General features: G+C 41.1%; 1 protein-coding gene across 5 annotated transcripts in view; it reads left to right on the top strand.

The window, feature by feature from the left end:
* The window catches only part of SCAF8 (SR-related CTD associated factor 8), a 579788-nt gene that overhangs the window by 232681 nt on the left and 319318 nt on the right, over positions 1-27789 (top strand). For 3 of the 5 annotated variants that reach the window (XM_053710977.1, XM_053710975.1, XM_053710976.1), the window contains one exon: positions 9130-11301. In XM_053710977.1, coding sequence (XP_053566952.1) covers positions 9130-10685 — 1556 coding nt within the window. In that variant the 3' untranslated portion in view covers positions 10686-11301. Of the gene's footprint in view, positions 1-9129; positions 11302-27789 lie in introns of those variants that run through there. The other 2 variants (XR_008402065.1, XR_008402066.1) reach the window with 1 other exon arrangement.

Below are 27789 nucleotides of genomic sequence, written 5' to 3'. Positions count from 1 at the left end.
GGGATATTCTCAATCCCTACAGGAAGTGGCAAAGAGAGCACACAGCAGAGCTGTCCATATAGCTCCCCTCAGGCTCCGCCCCCCCAGTCATTCTCTTTGCCGCTCTAACTAGTAGCATCTCCACGGGGGTGGTAAAGAGTATGTGGTTTTTTAGTTGTAGTTTTTTATTTCTTCTATCAAGAGTTTGTTATTTTAAAATAGTGCCGGCTTGTACTATTTACTCTGCAGCAGAAAGTGATGAAGATTTCTGCTGAGAGGAATATGATTTTAGCACCAGTAACTAAAATCCATTGCTGTTCCCACGCAGGACTGTTGAATACCAGAGAACTTCAGTTGGGGGGAACAGTTTGCAGGTTTAACTGCTTCAGGTATGATTAGTCATTTTTCTAACAAGACCAAGTAATGCTAGAAGACTGTCAGAAATCCCCTCAGGGATAGGTAAGCCATTTTTCTTAGACTCTGTATAAAATGATGGCTTATATTAAGGGCTCTATGCTGGTTGACACTATTGTGGGCTTAATCGATTGCTTTTTAGCATGTTTTCAGTATAAATAAGGTGTTTTTTCAGACTTTGAAACACTTATGGGGTTTAATATTGCGCCTGGCACTTATTTGGACACCTAATCTAGTCTAAAAGGCCCCTCCATTCTGGAATGAAGAGGGAGGAGGCCTCATTTTCACGCCTCAATTGCGCAGTTGTTTTGACTAGGCAGTTCATGCAGCTTCACGTGGGGAGTCCAGAGACATCAGAAAGGACTTCAGAGAGGCTTATTTTCTACTTAAATAATCCCTAAGGGTCTTTCCACCGTTTCCTCTTCTCCCCCGGCTAGTAGCCAGGATCAAACAGGAGAAGGCTTTGGTAATTCGAATAGCTCCTGCGTGGCCACGCAGGACTTGGTATGCAGACCTGGTGAATATGTCATTGGTTCCACCATGGAAGCTACCTTTGAGGCAGGACCTTCTAATCCAAGGTCCATTCGAACATCGAAACCTAGTTTCTCTGCAACTGACTGCTTGGAGATTGAATGCTTGATTCTAGCTAAGCGTGGGTTTTCGGAATCGGTTAGATACTGTGATTCAGGCTAGAAAGCCTGTCACCAGGAAAATTTACCATAAGATATGGCGGAAATATCTTTGCTGGTGCGAATCCAAGGGTTACTCATTGAGTAAGATTAGAATTCCAAGGATACTATCTTTTCTCCAAGAAGGATTGGAGAAAGGTCTGTCAGCTAGTTCCTTAAAAGGACAGATTTCTGCTCTGTCTGTTTTGTTGCACAAGCGTCTGGCAGCCGTGCCAGATGTTCAGGCGTTTGTACAGGCTTTAGTCAGAATCAAGCCTGTCTACAGACCTGTGGCTCCTCCATGGAGTCTAAATTTAGTTATTTCAGTTCTTCAAGGGGTTCCGTTTGAACCTCTACATTCCATAGATATTAAGTTACTATCTTGGAAAGTTTTGTTTTTGGTTGCTATTTCTTCTGCTAGAAGAGTTTCTGAATTGTCTGCTTTGCAGTGTAATTCACCCTATCTGGTGTTTCATACAGATAAGGTCGTTTTACGTACCAAGCCTGGTTTTCTTCCAAAAGTGGTTTCCAATAAGAATATTAACCAGGAAATAGTTGTTCCTTCTCTGTGTCCTAATCCAGTTTCTAACAAGGAACGTCTGTTACACAATCTTGATGTGGTTCGTGCTTTGAAGTTTTATCTAAAAGCAACTAAAGACTTCAGACAAACATCGTCCTTGTTTGTCGTCTATTCTGGCAAGAGGAGAGGTCAAAAGGCGACTGCGACTTCTCTGTCTTTCTGGCTGAAAAGCATCATCCGATTTGCTTATGAGACTGCTGGAAGGCAGCCTCCTGAACGAATTACAGCTCACTCTACTAGAGCTGTGGCTTCCACATGGGCTTTCAAGAATGAGGCTTCTGTTGAACAGATCTGTAAGGCAGCGACTTGGTCTTCACTGCATACATTTGCCAAATTTTACAAATTCGATACTTTTGCTTCTTCGGAGGCTATTTTTGGGAGAAAGGTTTTACAAGCAGTGGTGCCTTCCGTTTAGGTTACCTGACTTGTTCCCTCCCTTCATCCATGTCCTAAAGCTTTGGTATTGGTTCCCACAAGTAAGGATGAAGCCGTGGACCGTATACACCAATGTAGGAGAAAACCGAATTTATGTTTACCTGATAAATTTCTTTCTCCTACGGTGTATCCGGTCCACGGCCCACCCTGGCATTTGGTCAGGTTTAAATTTATTTTTGTAAACTACAGTCACCACTGCACCCTATGGTTCTCCTTTCTCTTGTTAAGTGTATCCAGTCCACGGATCATCCATTACTTATTGAATATATTCTCCTTCCCAACAGGAAGTTGCAAGAGTCCACCCACAGCAAAGCTGCTATATAGCTCCTCCCCTAACTGCCATATTCAGTCATTCTCTTGCAAGCCTCAACATAGATAGGAGGTTGTGAGAGTCTGTGGTGATTTATACTTAGTTTATTCTTCAATCAAAAGTTTGTTATTTTAAATGGCACCGGAGTGTGCTGTTTATCTCAGGCAGTATTTGGAAGAAGAATCTGCCTGCGTTTTTCTATGATCTTAGCAGACGTAACTGAGATCCATTTGCTGTTCTCACACATTCTGAGGAGTGAGGTACTTCAGAGGGGGAATGGCGTGCAGGTTTTCCTGCAGATAAGGTATGTGCAGTAAAATATTTTTCTAGGAATGGAATTGACTAAGAAAATACTGCTGATACCGAAGTAATGTAAGTAAAGCCTTAAATGCAGCGATAGCGACTGGTATCAGGCTTATTAATAGAGATACATACTCTTATAAAAATGTGTTTTAAAACGTTTGCTGGCATGTTTAATCGTTTTTTAACGTACATTGGTGATAACACTGTAATGTTGGTATAGCCTTAAATGCAGTAAAAGCGACTGGTATCAGGCTTATTAATAGAGATACATACTCTTGTAAAAATGTGTTTTAAAACGTTTGCTGGCATGTTTAATCGTTTTTTAACATATGTTTGGTGATAAAACTTATTGGGGCCTAAGTTTTTTCCACATGGCTGGCTTAAATTTTGCATAGAAACAGTTAACTGAAGCTTCCCACTGTTGTAATATGAGTGGGAGGGGCCTAATTTAGCACTTTTTTTGCGCAGTTAAAATTACAAAATGAATTATCCAGATTCCCTCAGCAGTCCCATGAATACTACAGGACATTTCTAAAGGACTAAAAAGACTTCCAAAATCGTTTTTAGGGAAGGTAATCCACAGCTCTGCTGTGGCAGTTTTGTTGTGTCTGTTTTTTAAAAAAAAAAAAAAAGTCTGTCGTTTTTTTTATCTGTTTTTTTGCATTAAGGGGTTAATCATCCATTTGCAAGTGGGTGCAATGCTCTGTTACCTTATTACATGTACTGTAAAAATTTCGTTTGTTTTACTGCCTTTTTTCACTGTTTTTCAAATTTTGACAAAATTTGTTTCTCTTAAAGGCACAGTAACGTTTTATATATTTGCTTGTTAACTTGATTTAAAGTGTTTTCCAAGCTTATTAGTCTCATTATTAGTCTGTTCTAACATGTCTGACATAGAGGAAGCTCTGTGTTCATTATGTTTTAAGGCCATGGTGGAACCCCATCTTAGAATGTGTACCAGATGTACTGATTTCATGTTAAACAATAAAGATCATTTTTTGTCTTTAAAAACATTATCACCAGAGGATTCTGTCGTGGGGGTAGTTATGCCGTCTAACTCTCCCCACGTGTCAGACCTTTTGACTCCTGCTTTAGGGACTCACGCTCAAATGGCGCCAAGTACATCAAGGGCACCCATAGCGTTTATTTTACCAGGGGATTCTGTCGAGGGGAAAGTTATGCCGATTAACTCTCCCCACGTGTCAGACCCTTCGACTCCCGCTTCAGGGACTCACGCTCAAATGGCGCCAAGTACATCAAGGGCGTCCATAGCGTTTATTTTACAAGACATGGCAAAGGTGGTGAATAATACTCTGGCAGCAGTATTAGTCAGACTACCTGAAATTAAAGGAAAGCATATAGCTCTGGGGGTAGATACAGAGCATACAGACGCTTTAAGAACCATGTATGATACTACCTCACAATATGCTTAGTCTGTGGGTGATTTTTTTTTTTTTTTTCACTCAGGGAAGATGATTTAACCTGATTCTGATATTTCTACATTTAAAATTTATGCTTGAGAACCTCCACTTGTTGCTCAGGGAGGCTTTGGCTGCTCTGAATGAATGTGTACAATCGCAGGGCCAGAGAAATTGTGTAGACTGGATAAATAATATGCAGTGCCGGTGTGTACTGATGTTTTTCCAATACCTAAAGAGGTTTACTAAAAATTGTTTTAATAAGGAATGGGATAGACCAGGTGTGCCGTTCTCTTCCCCTCCTATTTTTTAGAAGAATGTTTTCTAATAGTTACCACCACGGGACTTCTGGCAGACAGTTCCTAAGGTGGAGAGAAGAGTTTCTACTCTAGCTAAGCGTACCACTACCTCTGGCGAGGACAGTTGTGCTTTTTAGATCCAATGGATAAAAAATGTTTATTCAACAGGGTTTTATCCTGCAGCCCCTTGCATACATTGCTTCTGTCACTGCTGCTGCGGCGTTCTGGGTTGAGTCTCTTGATGAGGCTTTACAGTTAGCGACTCCATTGGATGAATATATTTGACAAGCTTATGCTAGCCAATTCCTTTGTTTTCTGATGCCTTTGTTCATTTGACTAGACTAACGGCTAAGAATTCTGTTTTTTACTATACTGGCGCGCAGAGCGCTATGGCTTATATCATGGTCAGCTGTCGTGACTTTAATAAATAAGCTACTTAACTTCCCTTCAAGGGGCAGACCCTATTCGGGCCTGGTTTGAAGGAGATTATTGCTTATATCACTGGAGGAAAAGATCATGCCCTTCCTCAGGATAGGAATCAAGGGCCAAAAAAAGGTCTAATTTTCGTGCCTTTTAAAACTTCAGGGCAGGTGTGGCATCCACTTCCTCTAAGGCAAAACAAGAGGGAACAAAGGTGGTCTGGAGACAATTGGACCTGGAACAAAGATAAGCAGGCCAAGGAGCCTGCTGCTGCCTCTAAGGCAGCATGAAGGAACGGACCCCTATCCGGTAACGGATCCTATAGGGGGCAGACTTTCATTCTTCGCCCGGGCGTGGGCAAGAGATGCCCAGGATCCCTAGGCATTGGAATTTATATCCCAGAGATATCTTCTGGATTTCAAAGATTCCCCCCCAAAAAAGAGGGGAGATTTCGCCTTTCACAATTATCTGCAAACCAGATAAAGAAGGAGGCATTCTTACATTGTGTACGAGATCCATCCAGTTCCAAGAGAGGAACAGGGACAGAGTTTTTACTCAAATCTGTTTGTGGTTCCCAAGGTGAGGGAACCTTCAGACCTATTTTGGATCTAAAGATCTTAAACAAATTCCTCAGAATTCCGTCATTTAAGATGGAAACTATTCGTATCATCTTAACTATGATCCAGGAGAGTCAATAGAGTACTACAATGGATTTGAAGGATGCTTATCCTCACATTGTGATGCATAAAGATCACCTTCGTTTTTCAGGTTTGCCTTTCTAGACAGGCATTACCAGTTTGTAGCTCTTTCCTTTGGGATATCTACAGCCCCAAGAATCTTTATGGAGGTTCTGGGGTCGCTTTGGCGGTCCTTAGGCCGCGGGGCATAGAAGTGGCCCCTTAGTTAGACAACATCCTGATACAGGCATCAAACATCCAAATTGCCAAGTCTCATACGGACGTAGTACTGGCATTTCTGAGATCACATGGGTGGAAAGTGAACAAGGAAAGAGTTCTCTATCCCCAATCTCAAGGGGTTTCCCTCCTAGGACTCTGATAGATTCTGTAGAAATGAAAATTTACCTGACGGAGTCCAGGTTGTCAAAGTTTCTAAATTTTCTGCCGTGTTTTTCATCCCATCCGCGCCCTTCGGTGGCTCAGTACATGAATGAAATCGGCTTAATAGGTAGCGGCAAGGGACATAGTACCGTTTGCACGTCTACATTTCAGACCGCTGCAACTATGCATGCTCAGTCAGAGGAACGGGGATTACACAGATTTGTCCCCCTGTTGATCCTGGACCAAGAGACCAGAGATTCTCTTCTCTGGTGACTGTCGGGTCCATCTGTCCAAGGGTATGACCTTCCGCAGGTCAGATGGGACAATTGTTACAATGGATGCCAGCCTTTTAGGTTGGGATGCAGTCTGGAACTCCCTGAAGGCTCAGGGATAGTGGACTTAGGAGGAGACCCTCCTTCTAATAACTATTCTGGGAGTGATATTCCATGCTCTTCAGACTTGGCCTCAGTTAGCAACTCTGAGGTACATCATACTCAGTCGGACAATATACACGACTGTGGCTTACATCAGCCATCAAGGGGGAACAGAAGTTCCCTAGTGATGTTAGAAGTCTTACAATAATTCACTGGACAGAGACTCACTCTTGTCTATCAGCTATCCATATCTCAGGTGTTGAGAACTGGGAGGTGGATTTTCTAAGTCGTCAGACTTTTCTTCCGGGGGAGTGGGATTTCCTCAGGAGGTCAAGACCAAGCAGGAGAGGGCTTTGGTGTTTTTGACAGCGCCTGCGTAGCCACGTAGGACCTGGTATGCAGATCTGGTGGACATGTCATCCTTTCCATCACGGTCTCTGCTTCTGAGACAGGTCCCTCTACCTCAGGGTCCTTTCAACCATCTAAATAGAATCAATCTGAGATGGACTGCCTAGAGACTGAACGCTTGATCGGCTTCTCCGAGTCAGTCATTGATACCTTAAATACAGACATGAAAGCCTGTCTCTAGGAAAATTGAACATAGATATGGTGTAAATATCTGATTGTTATGAATCCAAGGGTTACTCATGGAATAAAGCCTGGATTCCCAGGATATTATCTTTTCTCCAAGTTGTTTTTGAGAAAAGGGTTGTCAGCTAATTCCTTAAAAGGGACAGATTTTTACTCTGTCTATTTTTTTGCACCAGCGTCTGGCAGGTATTCTAGACGTTCAGGCATTTGGTCAGGCTTTGGTTAGATCCAAGCCTGTGTTTAAAACTGTTGCTCCACCATGGAGCTTAAACCTGGTTCTTAAGGCTCTTCAAGAAATTCCGTTTTAACCTTTTTTGTTCCATAGATATCAATCTTTATCTTGGAAAGTTCCTTTTGGGTAGCTATTTCCTCGACTGGTAGAGTCTCCAAGTTATCTGTGTTACAATGTGATTCTCCTTATCTGGTCCTTCGTACGGATAAGGTAGTCCTGCGTACCAACCTGGGTTTTTTCCTAAGGTGGTATCTAACAAGAACATCACTCAAGAGATAGTTGTTCCATGCTTGTATCCTAATCCTTCCTCAAAGAAGGAACGTCTATTACACAATATTGGATGTGGTTTGTGCTTTAAAGTTTTACTTACAAGTTACTACAGTTTTCATCAAACGTTCACCTTGTTTGTTGTCTATTCTGGACAGAGGAGAGGTCAAAAGACTTCAGCAGCCTCTCTGTCTTTTTGGTTAAAAAGCATAATTCATTTAGCTTATGAGACTGCTGGACAGCAGCCTCCTGAAGGGATTGCAGCTCATTCTACTAGAGCTGTGGTTTTCACTTGGGCCTTTTTTAAATGTGGCTTCTGTTGAACAGATTTACAAGACGGAGTCTTGGTCTGCGCTTCATACTTTTTCAAATTTTAACAAATTTGATACCTTGCTTCTTCGGAGGCTATTTTTGGGAGAAAGGGTTTTTTTTTTTTACAGGCAGTGGTAACTTCCGTTTAAGTACCTGCCTTGTCCCTCCCATCATCCGTGTACTTTAGCTTTGGTATTGGTATTCCATAAGTAATGGATGATCCGTGGACTGGATACACTTAACAAGAGAAAACATAATTTATGCTTACCTGATAAATTTATTTCTCTTGTAGTGTATCCAGTCCACGGCCCGCCCTGTCACTTTAAGGCAGGTAATTTTTTCATTTGAACTACAGTCACCACTGCACCCTATGGTTTTTCCTTTCTCTGCATGTTTTCGGTCGAATGACTGAATATGGCAGTTAGGGGAGGAGCTATATAGCAGCTTTGCTGTGGGTGGACTCTTGCAACTTCCTGTTGGGAAGGAGAATATATTCAATAAGTAATGGATGATCCGTGGACTGGATACACTACAAGAGAAATAAATTTATCAGGTAAGCATAAATTATGTTTTTTCTCCTAACCGTCGGTCGAATGACTGGGGGGGGGCGGAGCCTGAGGGGAGCTATATGGACAGCTCTGCTGTGTGCTCTCTTTGCCACTTCCTGTAGGGATTGAGAATATCCCACAAGTAAGGATGAAGCCGTGGACCGGATACACCGTAGGAGAAAGAAATTTATCAGGTAAACATAAATTCTGTTTTTTGGTGGACAATTTTGTTCGATGTTTTATGCACCTAGACGCAATTTATACCTGTGTATTTATATCTGAATGGTTCATTTATTTGTTTTGTATGATTTTTTATTTACCATTTACATTGTGTACTTTTAATATTTGCTTCTCCTTTCCATATGAAAATTAAAAAATAGCTGCTGTATTATATAAGTATATATGTCACTTAAATTTACTTTATTTACAATAGCCCATTAAGCTTATTAGTTTTGGGTTATTTTCAAACAACCATAAAGGCAAAAAGTCCAAACAAACTATTGGACAAGTGTTTTCATTCCCAATAGACAGTTCTCCCTTCCCTATAGGCCCCCAGTACATATGAATAGCTGGTAACCACTTTCTCTACTTACTTTTACAATCTTTATTCTTTGTCAGTTGCTCATGATAGGACACTTATACATAACAAGTTTTCAAGTTGCTCTGTGAGTTGATTTATCTTCTTCTACACAGATCCTGATCCTGTTTCTTTCCTGACAGTTATATATACTGTAATGTTTTGCTCTGCTTTGGTGCTGGCATAGTGGTTGTCTCCCGCATGTTTTTGTTTTTATATTTAACTTGTCATTAAAATAGCAGCGCAGACAGCTTTGAAAAAGAATATACCAGACTGTTATTACTGATTGAAGTATCTTTAACTGTTTTAAGACTAGAATTGCATGTGTTTTCTTTATTTTCCAGCTTCTCAAAGTTCTGTGATTAGCAGTACTGGATTCTTGGGTGTTCAACCACCGCCACCACCAATAACAACACACATTCCTCATGTAAATGTTCCTGGCCAGATAGCTGGCATGCCTTTCCTGGATGTACGACAGGGATTATTGCCTCAACCGGGAACAGCAAGATTTACTATCTTACCACCAGGGATTCCTCCTCCGCCACCACCAAGAGGCATTCTTCCCCCAAATCTTATTGAAAATGCTGTCCCTCCATTGCCATTTCTTCCAGGAGATTTGTTTCCTCGTGCTGAAAGACCTTTTGGAACTCAAGCAAAATTAAATACTGATACTGTTCAAGAAAAAAGACTTCCCCCACCAAGCAGTAATATTCAGCAAGAAGGTGACAAAGATTACCGTTTTCCTCCTTTAGAAAATCGTGAGACTAATAAACCTGCTGACCTTGATCACAGTAACCTTGAAAAGCAGGTTATGAGTATAGCTAATCTACCTGATAATAAAATAAGTCATACAGTAGATGATCACGAACCACAGGATATGGCTGTTGTAGATCCTTGTGAGGGTCAAGATAAGTCTAGTTTAGAGTCTGCTGAAAGTTTAGAGGACTCAAACAGAGGGCAAAAGAACCCTGAGGAAAATCTATTTGAGAGTCAAAGTGGATATTATCTCTCTGGAAATAATTCTTCAGAGACCCAAGATAGTCAAGTAAGGCCACCAGGTGATGCAAGACAGCATTTTGTAGGTACTCCAGTAGATATGCTGCAACAATTCATTCAACCTTCATTAGACGTTAGGGAGTTTTTTAGCAGGCCACCTTTAGAACCTAGGGATCATTTTGGTAGGCCACCTGTAGAGAATAGGGAGCACTTTTTACAACCTGCATTAGAGAGCAGAAATCCTTTTGTAAGACCACCCATGGATACCAGAGAACAATTTGGAAGACCTCCCCCAAATATCAGGGCAAGATTACCATTGGATAGTCCTGGTAGAAGGGAACACTTATTTTTCCCTGGAGATAAACCATGGGGACCCCGAGGGGATTTTGATGAAAGACACCACCATCGTTTTCCAGTTTATGGAGTTCCGAGAGGCTTTCACGAGGAGAGGTTTCATCATGGAGGCTTCAGACATGAACCTCGAAATGCTCCCAACTGGAACAGAGGGTTTGATCATGATGCACACAGGGATTTTGATGACCGTCGTCGTCCTTGGGAAAGGCAAAGGGTAAGGGATGAACGAGATTCTGATTTTCGTAGAGAAGTCAATGGCAGCCGCATAGGAAGAGAAAAACAAGAAAGCAACTGGGTTCCTTCACAACCTGAAGTTTTTGAATATTTCCCTGAGGCCACCACTAGTAATGAAAAAGAAAGCGACACGCCTCAGGTGAATGGTGAAAATCCAGAGACAGTTGATCTGGAACAAACTGTTAATAAACCAAATGAAACTGAACTTTGTGAACAGCAAGAATCTTCTGACAAGAAAGTAGAAGATGAGGTCGAAAAGAAAGATGAAATAGAAAGTCAACCAGTGGTTGAAAGCACAGAAACTGAGGGAACATAATCATCACTCAGTAGGTAAAGATACCTTTTGTAAAGTTGTCATCTCTCTGTAATAGATTCGTGGCTGGACCTTACTAGTTTGCTTATTGTCAGCCATACTTAAGTTAATCAGATGTTACTGTCACCTTTCACTTATATATCTGTGCAACTGACTTGTATAGACTGGTCTTAATCTGAACATCGTAGGTAGAGGTTTTTTTTTTTTGTTTTTTTTTAAATTCTAAATTAGGAATCGGAAAACATTGCCCCAGTTAATTTTAATCTAAAAAAAAAGTTATTTAGCACCATTAAGCAAAGCAACTTCCTATGGAAGAAAGAACATTTTTATGCTACCAGCAGATTGGATGTTAGAGCAGATAATTTCAGGTTTTTATTACATTTTAAAGCTGTGATTTATCTTCTGTTCCTGCAAACTAGCATAAAAAAAGCTCTGGCAATCTTTACGGATCGCAGCACTATGATATACATACAAACAAATTTTGTAAAATCAACATCACACAACCTGTAAGATCCAAAGTTAAGTGTCTGTGATTTGTTCCTCAGAAGAAATGGAAAAAGTATGTTTCATTGTTGGGTGCATTTTGTTTTTAGATCCTAATAAAACATTTGTTTCATAACAGTGTTCCAGGTATTGTAATTTTTTAATTTTTCAAACTTCTAAAATGATTAAAAGTGGATTTGAGTTGTGGCTCATTACTTTTAATAAGGTGTTGAAAGAAATCATTCACATGATGCTAATTGCACCATTGAGATTATTTTTTTTTTTAAAATGTTATTTTCATGTCACATATATGGGTTTGTTGTTTGTACATGCTTTGCCTAGGTGACTACTTTCATGTTACTATTAATTCTGTATGCAAATATCTGAGCAAGGCTGATTTTTATTGTACATATCTATACTTAATTATTGTTTAAAACTACAAATCACAAGATGTGTGGGTTTATTCTGTAAATTCTTCAGTGTTTTGCAGGGTACAGTTGTAGGTTATTGCAATGTTTCCTAACTCCAGTCCATAAAGAGACATCAAATATCTTGTACAAGACTTTTCTTTAGTATTGCAATAAATTATCATGCCAACCAGACCTTCTAAATACATTAACACCTTATTGCTGACACAGTTTTTCTGTCGCCAAACACAACCCCCTCCATTTGTCTTATTTGGAGGAGCTAATCTGGACTTTTTAATGTAGCCACTATCATTGTTTAACCTAAGTTTGCTTTGTTTTGCAGTTCCTTATCACCTATATGGCAAACTAGGAACAGATATTTGGCTGGGTTAGACTGCAGTGTTTACTTGTAGTATTCAGAATGGGAGTTAAATTACAGGGAAATAAGGATTAAAACAATGAAATCCTTTGCTACGTTTTTTAACTACAAATAATTAAACCTTTATATTACAATTTTCAAAGTGTTTTTTTTTCTGGGTATTTTGAATACTGGAGTTGTGAAACACTGATTTACTGCATTGTAGTCTGCATTTTAGAAACACATTCTTATAAGTTGAGTCCTGCTTCATTCTAATTATCTTGAAGGGAGCAGAGTTCTTAGTTTGCATGAGATTTGGGTTTCTTTATTATATAACATATGTCTGCTAAAAAAAACAACATAATCTTACATATATACACTGCAGTAAATGGCTGTTGTACCTTACAAAAACATTGGTTCAATATTTTATTACACAATAATATAATTTGTTCTTTGTAGAATAGATGATGATAGAACTCAAGCGAGCACCAAAGTGTCCTACAAGATCCTAACCATTCTGCAGACAAGGTTCCTATTACTAAACCAAGCTTAACACACAAATTTCTAGGTAAATAATCTGTTTCTATTTCATATAATTACACTAGTTAGCAAAGTTGATATTTTTGTTCCACAGTTGTTAGTTATAATAATAATAATGAAAAAATCAATTTGTTGATTATTTTTCAAACAGCACATGAGGCAGATGATGATACTAGACTATTGTGTTAAAGGGACGGTAAAATCAAAACATCATATGAAAGTGCAGTTGCTAAACATGTGAAACTAAAAGAAAAACACTTAAGTACAAAAACAAGGACAGTACTTTTAAAATTCACTCTTAAAGATGCAGCAGAGAAGAAATAATACTTTAAATCAAACGTCTTACCTCCTCACATGGTGTGTATAGTAGAGGACATTTTTGTGTTGACGTTTATATGATGCATTATACTACAAGCTCACTGAGTGCAAGGGGTGTGTGTATCTGTTCAGAGAAGCCAATCATGAAACTGATATCTTATTATAAAAAGCATTGTTGCTCACAAATATATTTTCTTGAAAAAAAAGAGCCCTGTTACATTTGTTTTCAGTTTTATGTCCCTTTAATAATCGGCTAATCACCTTTTAGGTTGGTAGAGATTTAAAATTATTTATCATGTAACCCCTCTCACTTTCTGCTCCGAGAAGGCTGTTTTATTTCATGCTGTGTTCATTGTTTCCCTTTACTGTTGTGTGGTTTGTATAATGGAGCACATGTATCTCATTACAAGATGGCAGTTTGTTGTCTGATATTCAGCTCCTTGGTTTCTGTTGAAGTTTCAATGGCTAGTGTTCTCATTCTTAAAGAGTGCCACCATTATTGACTATCCTTTTTTAAACATGTTGCTCCATATCCACCATTTAGCCAGCTCCCTTAACATCAGACAATAAAAATGGCTATCTCTCAGCTGGAGTCTGTTTCTAAACATTACAGCTAAATGCAAGCCTCTCTGTTATGTACATCTAAGCTACGTTCTCACAGAAATCTTTTGCTCCCTTTTTTGTGGTTCTCAAAACCCCTCCCTTTAAAAATGTTGGGGGTCTTAGTCATATTCAGATCTCTATCCTGTATGTAATGTACGATACAAGTATTCCACCTTCCATACCTAAAGAATTAGGTCTTCCCTTCTAATGGAAGTGAGAGTCCACAAAAGATTTCATAACCTGTGGAAAATACCTCACCTGGCCACCAGGAGGAGGCAAAAACAGCCCAAACAGAAGACTGACGTATCCCTTCCACTTCCCCTACCCTCTCAGTAGTTTTGCCTCGTGTCATGGAGGTAGGCAGAGAGAGGTGCTCTGCCTACGATTATGACTTCTATGCCCTCATATGCATAGTTCCTGCAATAGAGAACGTCCATGTAATTCTCTTGGTAGAGTTTTGGTATGTGCTAGCTACTGGTTGTCGCTGGGAATTCCCATGCCTCTTCCAGCTAATCCATGCTATCCTCCCTGTCAGGCAAAACAGTTTTAGTTAAACTAATTTCCCTGTGCTATAAAGACTGGTTAGTAAGTCTTGTGTGTGACACATGTTCCTTTCTCATGGCAAGTTGCCTAATAGAGATGGCTAATTACAAGCAGAATGCTTTTTTTTTTTTTTTTTTATATATAGGGGCTCTTTATTCAGACTCCGGTGCCTTATGGTTCATAGCTCCCAGCATAAACACACATTTGGAGGCAATCTTGCACCTTACATAAGGTCTGAGAGAAGCATTCTGTGCATCAGCGGCACATTGTCCTCCGACTGTACTTGTTGTACAGACCCAATGCGCACCACTGTCAGATGACGCAGAGATCTTCATTTCCCTCGTTGCTTACTGTGGTGGCCTGATTTCCCAGTGTGGACAGGAGACATAAACTCCAACAGCACTGTGATCCCTGTTCTAGGACTACGCAGAAGGCCTGCAGTGGTGAACGTGACAGTGATTCCCGCCGCAGGTAGTGAGTGCACGCCATTTCCGCCTAGCAACTATTGCACTGCAGACTCGTAGCGAAGCGGCAGCAGTGAGGCATGCGATGGTGGTGGTGAGATGCCCTAAGCGGACAATTGTGATACAGTTGGTTTGGGGGTAAAACCTTTGGTATCCTAGCTGTGGGGCCCACAGAGTGTCAATCCCTTTCACTTAATGATCGTTAATGGAGTAACTTCTGACACTTTGTACAGGCTAGTCTGGAGGAAACTTGCTGTACACCCTTATTTGAACCAAATAAATGTATGCTATGCAGAAGACATACAGTGTATTGTCCTGCACAATTATGCAGCTCATGCCTGTCAACTGTCCTGCAGTCTCAGGGCCCTGGTTTGCAGGCAACTGCAGGATCTCTGCAGGGCCAATATACCGCAGACTTGCAGACTTCAGGGTGCACAGATATGCCAATATTACAGCTGCATACGGTGACTCCAATTCGACACTGTGTACTCTGTGACACTAATCCACAAACTCCAGCTGGAGTTAGCCATTTTCCCCATGATTTTGCAAACTAGTTACTATTTGCGATTTCTGCTGCCCTGAGCGCCATGCCAATTGCAGGGTAAAGGATTTAGTTACAGTGGAATTGTCCTTGGAGAAGATCCAGGAGTTGGATACAGGCCTTAAAGACGGCAAACGCCTTCATCTGCAATGCCATTATTCAGATTGTCCAAGTCAATGCTAAGAGGGCCCTATGGCTCAAGTCTTGGTCAGCGGATATGGTCTCCAAGTCTAGACTACTAATTATGTTTTTCAAGGGTAAGTCCCTTTTTGGACCTTGCCTGTATTCTATCATTTCAACTGTTACAGGAGGAAAGTATGCCTTTCTACCCCAGGATAAAAAGACTAAGGTCAAGGGACACTTTTCGGGGTGTTTTTGTCCTAACAAGAATCACAGGAGCTCTGCGGCAACAAAGCAGACTCAGCCTGGAGTGCTTGGAAGCCCAACCTGGGTGGAACAAAAACTAGCAGTCCAAAAATCAGCCAGAGACAAATGACCTATTCCCCCGCATTCTTCAATGGGCAGAGACGTACCATTGTTAGATATCAGCCATCCACAAAAGCGGATTTTCTGAGCAGACAGACTCTTCACTCAGGGGAATGGTTCATAAATCAGGTGTTCTGCGAGATCACCCGCAGGTGGGGTTGTCCAGAGATAGATCTGATGGCTTTCTGTCTCAATGACTGTGACGACTAAGCCTATCCACCCAGCCGTCACTATGGGGAGAGTGTTGGCATGAAGGTGTTAATAGCACTCAGCCTCTGGTTCCCTTACACCTTTACCTCTTCAAAAGACCTAAAGGGACACCAAAGTAAACCCCAAATCCTGCCTACACCACCCCAGATTAACAATGCTGCCACCACCAAGAGTTTTGAACAAAGGTGTCTTATAAACCCCAATAACTCACACAACTAATAATTAGGGAACGTGCCTTTTAACCTTGTCTCTTCAAAGTGTTAATTCAGATATTAGAGCCCAAAGACAGAATTAGATTATTTATATGTTTAATGACAAAAGAGAAATACAAGTTACGAAGTGCCAAATTATAAAAACAGAATACATACAAAAGAACAAGAATAAATGCAAGGTACACAATACCTACACTTATTAGCAAGATTTCAATAGGTCTGTGTGAGAACTGTTTCCGATGTTATTCCTTTTGTCCCAGGCAAGTTCTGAATACTTTTTCTGTTGCATTCAATTATATCTCAGTCTCCCTTTGTCTTGTCAGGACCACCGTCCTTGTGTTAATTTACTATTACTGACCACTGCTTCCAAATCTTTTAACTCTCAGTACCAAGAGATACCATGCACCAAGAGGAGAGGGGGGAGGGAAGGGGGTTCTTCAGATCACTGCATTCTTTAACACACACAGATGTTACCCAAAGAAAGGACATTTCAGATTAACCCTGGCAGTGCTGAGACACCATACTAACTCTGCTGGATAGCTATTTCAGGTATTAACTACTCCTCATGAGTGTATCATGACAATGCCAAACTGCCGAGATACGGATCGAGATGGAGAGATCCTCAAATGGAGCTGGTGGATGCACTGGCGGTCCACTGGCACTTTAGTCTACCCGTTTGCTCCAATTGGGCTACTGCCCCGAGTAGTAGCTCGGATTAAACAGGAGGGAATGTAAGCGATTTTCTGGCTCCTGCGTGGCCACACAGGACTTGGTATGCAGAACTAGTGATAATGTTGTCTGCTCCTTCTTGACGGTTGCCTCTGAAGGCCGGACCTTCTAGAGCAAGGCCCGTTTTTCTGTCAAAATCTAGGTACTCTGAGGATGACTGAATAGAGATTGAACAACTAGTCTTGTCTCTGAGAGGATTTGCTGAGACGGTGATTGATACTGTCTTACAAGCATGCAAGCCTGTTACTAGACTTATTTACCATTAAGTCTGGAAGGCTTACCTCTATTGGTTTGAGGAACAGGGATTCTCCTGGCATAGGGTGAGGATTCCACGTATCCTGCAATTTCTTTAGGATGATCTGGAGAAAGGCCTATCGGCCAGTTCCTTTAATTGTCAGATATCTGCCCTTTCAGTTCTGCTGCACAAAAAGTTGGCTCGTCTGCCAGATGTTCAGGAATTTTATCAGGCAATTGCTAGAATTAGTTTTCAAACCTGTTGCTCCTCCATAGAGCCTTAACCTTGCTCTTAGAGTTCTTCAACGGGCTCTGTTTGAGCCTATGCATTCTATTGATATTAAGTTGCTCACTTGGAAAGTTATCTTTTTGTTAGCCATTTCCTAGAGTGTCGAAACTATCTGCTCTCCTGTGTGACCCGCCTTATTTGGTGTTTCATTCTGATAAGGCTGTACTGAGGACAATGGATTATAAGAACGTGTGCGTTTGCAGCACCTGTCGGTGTAGTAAGGGTGCACTAAATTCTTCTATGTTCACTATTTGGTTAGTATATAGATAGTCCGTCAATGTCCGTGCCCTCCACTTATCTCCCAAGAAAGAAGATAATCCCCCTATAGCATGTATGTCTCCTCACGCTTATGACTTACTTGAGCAAAAATGCAAATATGCAAACAGTTCAATGTGATTCAAATTATGTATAGACATGTGAACTCACGCACTTCGTCGGATGTGGTTTGCCAGTCCATGGGGAAATTCTGCCGTGCAGACCGCTGGTTCAATTGCCAGGAAATCCCCTCTCAGCACTCCACCTGATGTCTGTATTTGCTCTCGGCTCGCTCCACGCTGATTGCCAAGCCTCCAGTCCGCAGGAAGCCGAAACGCGTCAGCCAAGGGGTACGTGGTTACCCACACCTACACACATCGTCCTAAGGTTAAGAGCTGTAACCTGTCTTCCTGGTTTTTAAGGAATAAATATCACTTTTGTATGAACTGTCTTATCCGATGCTCCTGTTCTTTTTTTCTTTTGCTTAGTGTACTGAGGACAAATCTGGGATTTTTACATAAGGTCGTTTCAACCCATAATATCAGCCAGGAGATTGTTCAATCTCTTTGTCCCAATCCTCCTCCTTCCAAGGAGAGGTTTTTATTGGTTTTTACATAATTTAAAAGTGGTTAGAGCGTTTAAATCTCAACGCTACCAAGAACATTCGTCAGTCATCTTCCTTTTTTGTCCTGTTTTCTGGTAAGCGCAAGGGGCAGAAGGCCTCAGCTGTTAATCTTTCCTTCTGGCTTTGACGTCTGACTCTCATGGCTTACACAGAAGTGGGTCAGCAGCCATCATCCCATGCAGTATTTACTTCTTGGGCCTTCATGAATGAGGCTTCAGTTGAACATATTTGCAAGGCTGCTGCCTAGTCTTCCTTACACACTTTCGCAAAATTCTACAGATTTAATGTTTTTTCCTCAGCAGCGGCATCTTTTGGTAGAAGGGTTCTACAAGTGGTGGTGCCTAGTTATTAGGACTGCCTTCCCTACACTCCCTCCCTAACATTCATGTACTTCACAGCTTGGGTATTGATTTCTTACAGGTTATGAATAGTTTTGTGTACTCTCACTGCTATTAGAAGTAAAATATCATTTATGCTTACCTGATAAATTTATTTCCTTCTTGGCAGTGAGACTCCACAAACCCGCCATGAACTTCTTGGCACCTCTGTACCCCTTATCTCTCTCCTTAACGTCAGCTTTAACTTCTAAGAGGGTAGGGGAAGTGAGAGGGATTCTTCAGTGTTCTATTTGTGGTGTCTTTGCCTCCTCCTGGTGGCCAGGCGAGGTAATTCCCATAGGTTATGAATGTTTTCATGGACTCTCACTGCCAAGAAGGAAATTAATTTATTAGGTTAGCATAAATTATATTTTTGCTATATGTTTCTATCACAGCCCTCAGTGCCTTATTACAGTAGGTTTATCATTAGAACCTCTGTGGTAGGCAATATCTGCTTTAGAACTATAATCCCTCCTTTTGAAAAATAACCCAAACATCATTGATGGAGAACTTTCTAATTTACTCCCATTATCAATTTCTCTTGTTAAGTGTAGTCAGTCCACGGGTCATCCATTACTTATGGAATATATCTCTTCCTAACAGGAAGCTGCAAGAGGATCACCCAGCAGAGCTGCTACATAGCTCCTCCCCTCACATGTCATATCCAGTCATTCTCTTGCAGCCTAACTAGATAGGTCGCTGTGAGAGGTCTGTGGTGTTTTTTAACTTAGTTTATTTCTACAATCAAAAGTTTGTTATTTTAAATGGCACCGGAGTGTGCTGTTTATTCTCAGGCAGCATTAGAAGAAGAATCTGCCTGCGTTTTCTATGATCTTAGCAGACGTAACTAAGATCCACTGGCTGTTCTCATCTGAGGAGTGAGGTAACTTCAGAGAAGGGGAATAGCATGCAGGGCCCCCCTGCAAATGAGGTATGTGCAGTAATTATTTTTCTGAGGAATGGAATTGACTGAGAAAATACTGCTGATACCAATGTAAAGTAAGTTCAGCCTTAAATGCAGTGATAGCGACTGGTATTAGGCTGATGAGTGTGTGTACACTGAATGTATTTTTCTAAGGAATGGAATTGACTCTGAAAATACTGTTAATACTGAAATAATGTATGAGCCTTAACTGCAGTAAAAGCGACTGGTAGCAGGCTTATTAATAACAATTCATAACTTTTTAAATGTATGTTTAAAACGTTTACTGGCATGTTAATCGTTTTTTGTGAGGTACTTGGTGGTAAAACTTATTGGGGCATGATTTTTACCACATGGCCATCTTTGTTTTCTGCATAGAAACAGTTTTCTGAGCTTCCCCACTGTTGTAATATGAGTGGGAGGGGCCTATTTTAGCGCTTTTTTGCGCAGTAAAAATTCAGTCACAATCTGTCTACTTCATCCTCCATGATCCAGATCGTCTCTAGAGAGCTCAGGGGTCTTCAAAATTCATTTTGAGGGAGGTAATCAGTCACAGCAGACCTGTGACAGTGTGTTTTGACTGTGAGAAAAACGTTAATTATTAAATTGTTAATCCGTTTTTGGGTATTAAGGGGTTAATCATCCATTTGCTGGTGGGTGCAATCCTTTGCTAACTTAATACATTTACTGTGAAAAATTGGTTGCTATAACTATTTTGGTTCATTGTTATTTCAACTGTGACAGCTTTTTGTGCTTCTTAAAGGCACAGTAGCGTTTTTTATATTGCTTGTAAATTTATTTAGAAAAGTATTTCCAAGCTTGCTAGTCTCATTGCAAGTCTGTTTAAACATGTCTGGCACAGATGAATCTCTTTGTTCACTATGTTTAAAGGCCAATGTGGAGCCCAATAGAAATTTATGTACTAATTGCATTGATGCTACTTTAAATAAAAGTCAATCTTTACATGTAAAGAAATTATCACCAGACAGCGATGGGGGAAGTTATGCCGACTAACTCTCCTCACGTGTCAGTACCTTCGCCTCCCGCTCAGGAGGTGCGTGATTTTGTGGCGCCAAGTACATCAGGGAGGCCCTTACAAATCACTTTGCAAGACATGGCTACTGTTATGACAGAAGTATTATCTAAATTGCCAGAATTAAGAGGCAAGCGCGATAGCTCTGGGTTAAGGACAGAGCGCGCGGATGAGGTGAGAGCTATGTCAGATACTGCGTCACAGTTTGCAGAACGTGAAGACGGAGAGCTTCATTCTGTGGGTGACGGATCTGATCCAGGGAGACTGGATTCAGAGATTTCTAATTTTAAATTTAAGCTTGAGAACCTCCGCATATTGCTAGGGGAGGTATTAGCGGCTCTGAATGATTGTAACACGGTTGCAATTCCAGAAAAATTATGTAGGTTGGATAGATACTATGCGGTACCGGTGTGTACTGACGTGTTTCCTATACCTAAAAGGCTTACAGAGATTATTAGCAAGGAGTGGGATAGACCTGGTGTGCCCTTTTCCCCTCCTCCCATATTTAGGAACCACACGAGACTTATGGCAGACGGTCCCTAAGGTGGAGGGAGCAGTTTCTACTTTAGCTAAGCGTACCATTATCCCGGTGGAGGATAGTTGTGCCTTTTCAGATCCAATGGATAAGAAATTAGAGGGTTACCTTAAGAAAATGTTTGTTCAACAAGGTTTTATCTTACAGCCCCTTGCATGCATTGCGCCTGTCACTGCTGCGGCGGCATTCTGGTTTGAGTCTCTGGAAGAGGCCATTCGCACAGCTCCATTGGATGAAATTATGAACAAGCTTAAAGCACTTAAGCTAGCTAACGCATTTGTTTCTGATGCCGTCGTACATTTAACCAAACTTAAGGCTAAGAACTCCGGATTCGCCATCCAAGCGCGCAGAGCGCTATGGCTTAAATCCTGGTCAGCTGACGTGACTTCTAAATCGCTTAATATTCCTTTCAAAGGGCAGACCTTATTCGGGCCCGGCTTGAAAGAAATTATAGCTGACATTACGGGAGGTAAGGGCCATGCTCTACCTCAGGACAGGGCCAAATCAAAGGCCAAACAGTCTAATTTTCGCGCCTTTCGTAACTTCAAGGCTGGAGCAGCATCAACTTCCTCCGCTCCAAAACAGGAAGGAGCTGTTGCTCGTTACAGGCAGGGCTGGAAAGTTAACCAGTCCTGGAACAAGGGCAAGCAGGCCAAGAAACCTGCTGCTGCCCCCAAGACAGCATGAAGAGAGGGCCCCCTATCCGGAAACGTATCTAGTGGGGGGCAGACTTTCTCTCTTCACCCAGGCTTGGGCAAGAGATGTCCAGGATCCCTGGGCGTTGGAGATCATATCTCAGGGATATCTCCTGGACTTCAAAACTTCTCCTCCACGAGGGAGATTTCATCTTTCAAGGTTATCAGCAAACCAAATAAAGAAAGAGGCGTTTCTACGCTGTGTACAAGACCTTTTACTAATGGGGGTGATCCACCCAGTTCCGCGGACGGAACACGGGCAGGGATTCTATTCAAATCTATTTGTGGTTTCCAAGAAAGAGGGAACCTTCAGACCAATCTTGGACTTAAAAATCTAAACAAATTTCTAAGAGTTCCATCATTCAAAATGGAAACTATTCGAACCATCCTTCCCATGATCCAAGAGGGTCAGTACATGACCACAGTGGATTTAAAGGATGCCTACCTTCACATACCGATTCACAAGGATCATTATCGGTACCTAAGATTTGCTTTCCTAGACAAGCATTACCAGTTTGTAGCTCTTCCCTTCGGATTAGCTACGGCTCCAAGAATCTTTACAAAAGTTCTGGGCTCACTTCTGGCGGTACTAAGACCGCGAGGCATAGCGGTGACTCTGTACCTAGACGACATTCTGATACAAGCGTCAAGTTTTCAAACTGCCAAGTCTCATACAGAGATAGTTCTGGCATTTCTGAGATCGCATGGGTGGAAGGTGAACGTGGAAAAGAGTTCTCTATTACCACTTACAAGAGTTCCCTTTCTAGGGACTCTTATAGATTCTGTAGAGATGAAAATGTACCTGACAGAGGCCAGGTTATCAAAACTTCTAAATGCTTGCCGTGTCCTTCATTCCATTCCACACCCGTCAGTAGCTCAGTGCATGGAAGTAATCGGCTTAATGGTAGCGGCAATGGACATAGTACCATTTGCGCGCCTGCATCTCAGACCGCTGCAATTGTGCATGCTAAGTCAGTGGAACGGGGATTACTCAGATTTGTCCCCCCTACTAAGTCTGGATCAAGAGACCAGAGATTCTCTTCTATGGTGGCTCTCTCAGCCACATCTGTCCAAGGGGATGACCTTTCGCAGGCCAGATTGGACGATTGTAACAACAGACGCCAGCCTTCTAGGCTGGGGCGCAGTCTGGAACTCCCTGAAAGCTCAGGGATTATGGACTCAGGAGGAGAAACTCCTCCCAATAAATATTCTGGAATTAAGAGCAATATTCAATGCTCTCCTAGCTTGGCCTCAGTTAGCAACTCTGAGGTTCATCAGATTTCAGTCGGACAACATCACGACTGTGGCTTACATCAACTATCAAGGGGGAACCAGAAGTTCCCTAGCGATGTTGGAAGTCTCAAAGATAATTCGCTGGGCAGAGTATTACTCTTTCCACCTGTCAGCGATTTACATCCCAGGCGTAGAGAACTGGGAGGCGGATTTTCTAAGTCGCCAGACTTTTCATCCGGGGGAGTGGGAACTTCATCCGGAGGTCTTTGCTCAACTGATTCTTCGTTGGGGCAAACCAGATCTGGATCTCATGGCGTCTCGCCAGAACGCCAAGCTTCCTTGTTACGGATCCAGGTCCAGGGACCCGGGAGCGGTGCTGATAGATGCTCTGACAGCCCCTTGGGTCTTCAACATGGCTTATGTGTTTCCACCATTCCCGATGCTTCCTCGTTTGATTGCCAAGATCAAACAGGAGAGAGCTTCGGTGATTCTGATAGCGCCTACGTGGCCACGCAGGACCTGGTATGCAGACCTAGTGGACATGTCGTCCTGTCCACCGTGGTCTCTACCTCTGAGACAGGACCTTCTAATTCAGGGTCCTTTCAAACATCCAAATCAAATTTCTCTGAGGCTGACTGCATGGAGATTGAACGCTTGATTCTATCAAAGCGTGGCTTCTCGGAGTCGGTTATTGATACCTTAATACAGGCTAGGAAGCCTGTTACCAGAAAAATTTACCATAAGATATGGCGTAAATATTTATATTGGTGCGAATCCAAGAGTTACTCATGGAGTAAGGTTAGGATTCCTAGTATATTGTCCTTTCTACAAGAGGGTTTAGAAAAGGGCTTATCTGCTAGTTCGTTAAAGGGACAGATTTCTGCTCTGTCTATTCTTCTACACAAACGTCTGGCTGAAGTTCCAGACGTTCAGGCTTTTTGTCAGGCTTTAACTAGGATTAAGCCTGTGTTTAAGACTGTTGCTCCGCCGTGGAGCTTAAACTTAGTTCTTAATGTTCTTCAAGGCGTTCCATTTGAACCCCTTCATTCCATTGATATCAAGCTGTTATCCTGGAAGGTTTTGTTTTTGATGGCTATTTCCTCGGCTCGAAGAGTCTCTGAGTTATCTGCCTTACATTGTGATTCTCCTTATCTGATTTTTCATTCAGACAAGGTAGTTCTGCGTACTAACCCTGGGTTCTTACCTAAGGTAGTTACTAACAGGAATATCAATCAAGAGATTGTTGTTCCATCACTGTGTCCTAACCCTTCTTCAAAGAAGGAACGACTTTTGCATAATTTGGACGTAGTCCGTGCCCTGAAGTTCTATTTGCAGGCAACTAAAGATTTTTGTCAAACTTCTTCCCTGTTTGTCATTTACTCTGGACAGAGAAGAGGTCAAAAGGCTTCGGCTACCTCTCTCTCTTTTTGGCTTTGTAGCATAATACGTTTAGCCTATGAGACTGCTGGACAGCAGCCTCCTGAAAGGATTACAGCTCATTCTACTAGAGCTGTGGCTTCCACCTGGGCCTTTAAAAATGAGGCCTCTGTTGAACAGATTTGCAAGGCTGCGACTTGGTCTTCGCTTCACACCTTTTCAAAATTTTACAAATTTGACACTTTTGCTTCTTCGGAGGCTATTTTTGGGAGAAAGGTACTTCAGGCAGTGGTTCCTTCTGTTTAATGTTCCTGCCTTGTCCCTCCCTTCATCCGTGTACTTTAGCTTTGGTATTGGTATTCCATAAGTAATGGATGACCCGTGGACTGACTACACTTAACAAGAGAAAACATAATTTATGCTTACCTGATAAATTTATTTCTCTTGTAGAGTAGTCAGTCCACGGCCCGCCCTGTCTTTAAGGCAGGCCTAAATTTTAATTAAACTCCAGTCACCACTGCACCCTATGGTTTCTCCTTTCTCGTCTGCTTTGGTCGAATGACTGAATATGACATGTGAGGGGAGGAGCTATGTAGCAGCTCTGCTGGGTGATCCTCTTGCAGCTTCCTGTTAGGAAGAGATATATTCCATAAGTAATGGATGACCCGTGGACTGACTACACTACAAGAGAAATAAATTTATCAGGTAAGCATAAATTGTTTTTTCTTCGTTCTCTTGGTATCTTTATTTAAAAAAACAGGAATGTAAGCTTAGGATCATGCCAATTTTTAGTTCAGCACCTGAGTAGCGCTTGCTGATTGGTGACTAAATGTAGCGCTTAGCACTACAGTAGTGGCCAAACAGAGCTTTAATCCCTTCCACTTTCCCATTATTCCTTAGTCATAGAGAGAGGAGAAAGTAGGAAATGAAAAGCAAGGTAAAGTGCAAACTGGTACTGCCGTCAATTGTTATGGACAAAAAAAAAAAAGTGTGGCTCTCATGGGCTCTCACTATCATAAAATTAATTTATCAGGTTAGCATACATTGTTTTCTTTCATAATAAGATGGTGAGGGTCCACAAGCCTCACATGTGGGATCCTATACCCAAGCAATGAAGTCCACCAGACCACCATGAAATTTGGAGGGAAAAAGAGATAAGGCAGGCAGAGGTACTAGACAGGCACTGCGGCCTTCAGAAATTTTCCTACCACAAGCTGCCTTAGGAGAGGCAAACTTGTCGAACTGGAAGAATTTGGTAAAGGTATGAAAAAAAATTACCATGTAGGTGCCTTGCACATCTGTTCAGTCGAAGCTTAAAGGACCAGTCAACACATTAGATTTGCATACTCAACAAATGCACGATAACAAGACAATGCAATAGCACTTAGTCTGAACTTCAAATGAGTAGTAGATTTTTTTATAACAAATTTTAAAGTTATGTATATTTCCACTCCCCTTGTTCCATGTGATAGCAATCAGCCAATCACAAATGCATATACGTATAGTCTGTGAATTTAAATATAAAAGACTGTGCACATTTTTGGAAGTAAATGGAAGTAAATTGGAAAGTTGTTTAAAATTACATGCTGTATCTGAATCATGAATTTAACTGAGTGTCCCTTTAATTTCTGATAACCCAAGAAGTTGGCATCTACTCTGGGAGAATGAGCAGTAATTCATTCAGGGGGAGACTTTTAGTTTCGCTACGCGAATCAAAGCTGCCAAGTAGATTGCAGTAGCTTTCTGTCCCTTGCGGGGGACTTGAGAAATGGATAAACCAGGAAGAAGAAATTCTGAATTCTTTATTGGCTTCAAGTTCAAATTTTAAGACTTAAACTAGATCCATGTAAAGAAGTGATTTATTTATTTTTTTTGCTCTTTACGGAGATATGGGACCAAAAATTCCTAATTGATGTTTTCAGAAAAAATATCTTTAGGAAGGAAAGAGTCAATTTTTTCTTAAAACTGCTTTATCCTGATAAAAAAATATCACGTAGTGAGACTCGCAAGATTACTCTTGCTTTTCTGGTGAGGAAATGGCTAAGAGAAAGAGAACCTTACAAGACAACAGTTGAATAGCCAGACTATGCATAGTTAAAGGTATATAAAGGTCAAAAAATAAATTTACATGGGTGTACTTTAATTTTAAATATAAGAATTTTTGCAACATACTTCCATTTGCAAAATTGCTTCTAGTAACAGTTAATGTGCATAGGCACATATCCTGTGAGGCTCCGTTCACCAGTATTCCAACACCACACCTTTTCAGAGAGTCAGCAGTGGCTTGAAAGACACAAATTACGTCTTCAGAAGCAATACACACCATTGACGGTTCTCTGAGAAGTTGTGCAGTTTGAATACTGGTGCACAGACCCTCACAGGTATGTGTGTATGCTGCAGAAAAACAGAAATAACTTTACTAGAAGTATTTTGTATAGAAGCTTCTATTCAAATTGAAATGTACCCATGCTCATTAAAGTGAATGTCAATTTTGATGCTAAAGTGCCCAGTTTTTAAAAATTCGATTAAAAACAGGGGCACTTTAATTCATCAAAATTTACATTTCACTACTGTTGAGAAAAGAAAAAAAAACTTACCTTTTAATCTTCACAGCAGCTCCAGCTTCCTCCAGTCATTGCAGTCATTGCAAGCCATTTCTGACGTCAGAAATGATGGATAGGTCATCCTCCAATCACGGCTTCCCCCGTGGGAATCAGTGTCTGATTCAACGCCGTGATTTGAGGAAGCCGGATTCCTCATTTTAGTCCCAGGAAGAGGCTTTGTGACGGGCGGAGGAAGCTGGAGCTGCTGTAAAGTTTAAAAGGTAAGTTTTTTTTTTTTCTCAACAGGAGTGAAATGTAAATTTTGATGAATTAAAGTGCCTTTGTTTTTAATCAAATTTTTTAAAAAAACGGGCACTTTAGCATCAAAATTGACATTCACTTTAAAGTTTTGACCTTTCTATCCCTTTAAGATTCCACAGAGGGTAAGCAGGCCTGAAAACTAGTCTTATCTTGAACAAAGGGTTGAATGTCAGGAAGTCCCGAAATCTTGTGATACAAGGATGAAAGGGAAGACATTTGGCATTTAAAGGGACAGTCTACACTAAAATTGTTATTGTTTAAAAGATAGATTATGCCTTTACTACCCATTCCCCATCTTTGCACACCCAACCTTGATATATTACTATACTTTATAACATTTAAACCTCAACATTTCTGCCTGTTTCTAAGCCACCATAGACAGCCTCTTATCACATGCATTTTTATTTGCTTTTCACAACAGGAGACTGATAGTTCATGTGGGCCATATAGCTAACATTGTGTTCAAGCTCGAGGAGTTATTTAAGATTTAGCACAACACAGTACTAAATGCAAGTCAATAGATAATAAATAAAAAGTCATGTGATCAGGGGGCTGTCAGATACTTAGATACAAGGTAATTACAGAGGTAAAAGTATATTAATATAACTGTTGGTTATGCAAAACTGGGGAATGGGTAATAAAGGGATTTATCTATCTTTTAAAACAATAAAAAATATATTGTAGGCTGTTCCTTTAAAGGGACACTGAACCCAAATTTTTTATTTCATAATTCAGATAGAGCATGCAATTTTAGGCAACTTTCTAATTTACTCC

The sequence above is a fragment of the Bombina bombina genome, chromosome 4 (assembly GCF_027579735.1).
Source record: "Bombina bombina isolate aBomBom1 chromosome 4, aBomBom1.pri, whole genome shotgun sequence".
Classification (NCBI taxonomy): Eukaryota; Metazoa; Chordata; class Amphibia; order Anura; family Bombinatoridae; genus Bombina; species Bombina bombina.
Note: the sequence above shows the minus strand (reverse complement) of the source record. Positions and strands in the feature narration are given on the sequence as shown.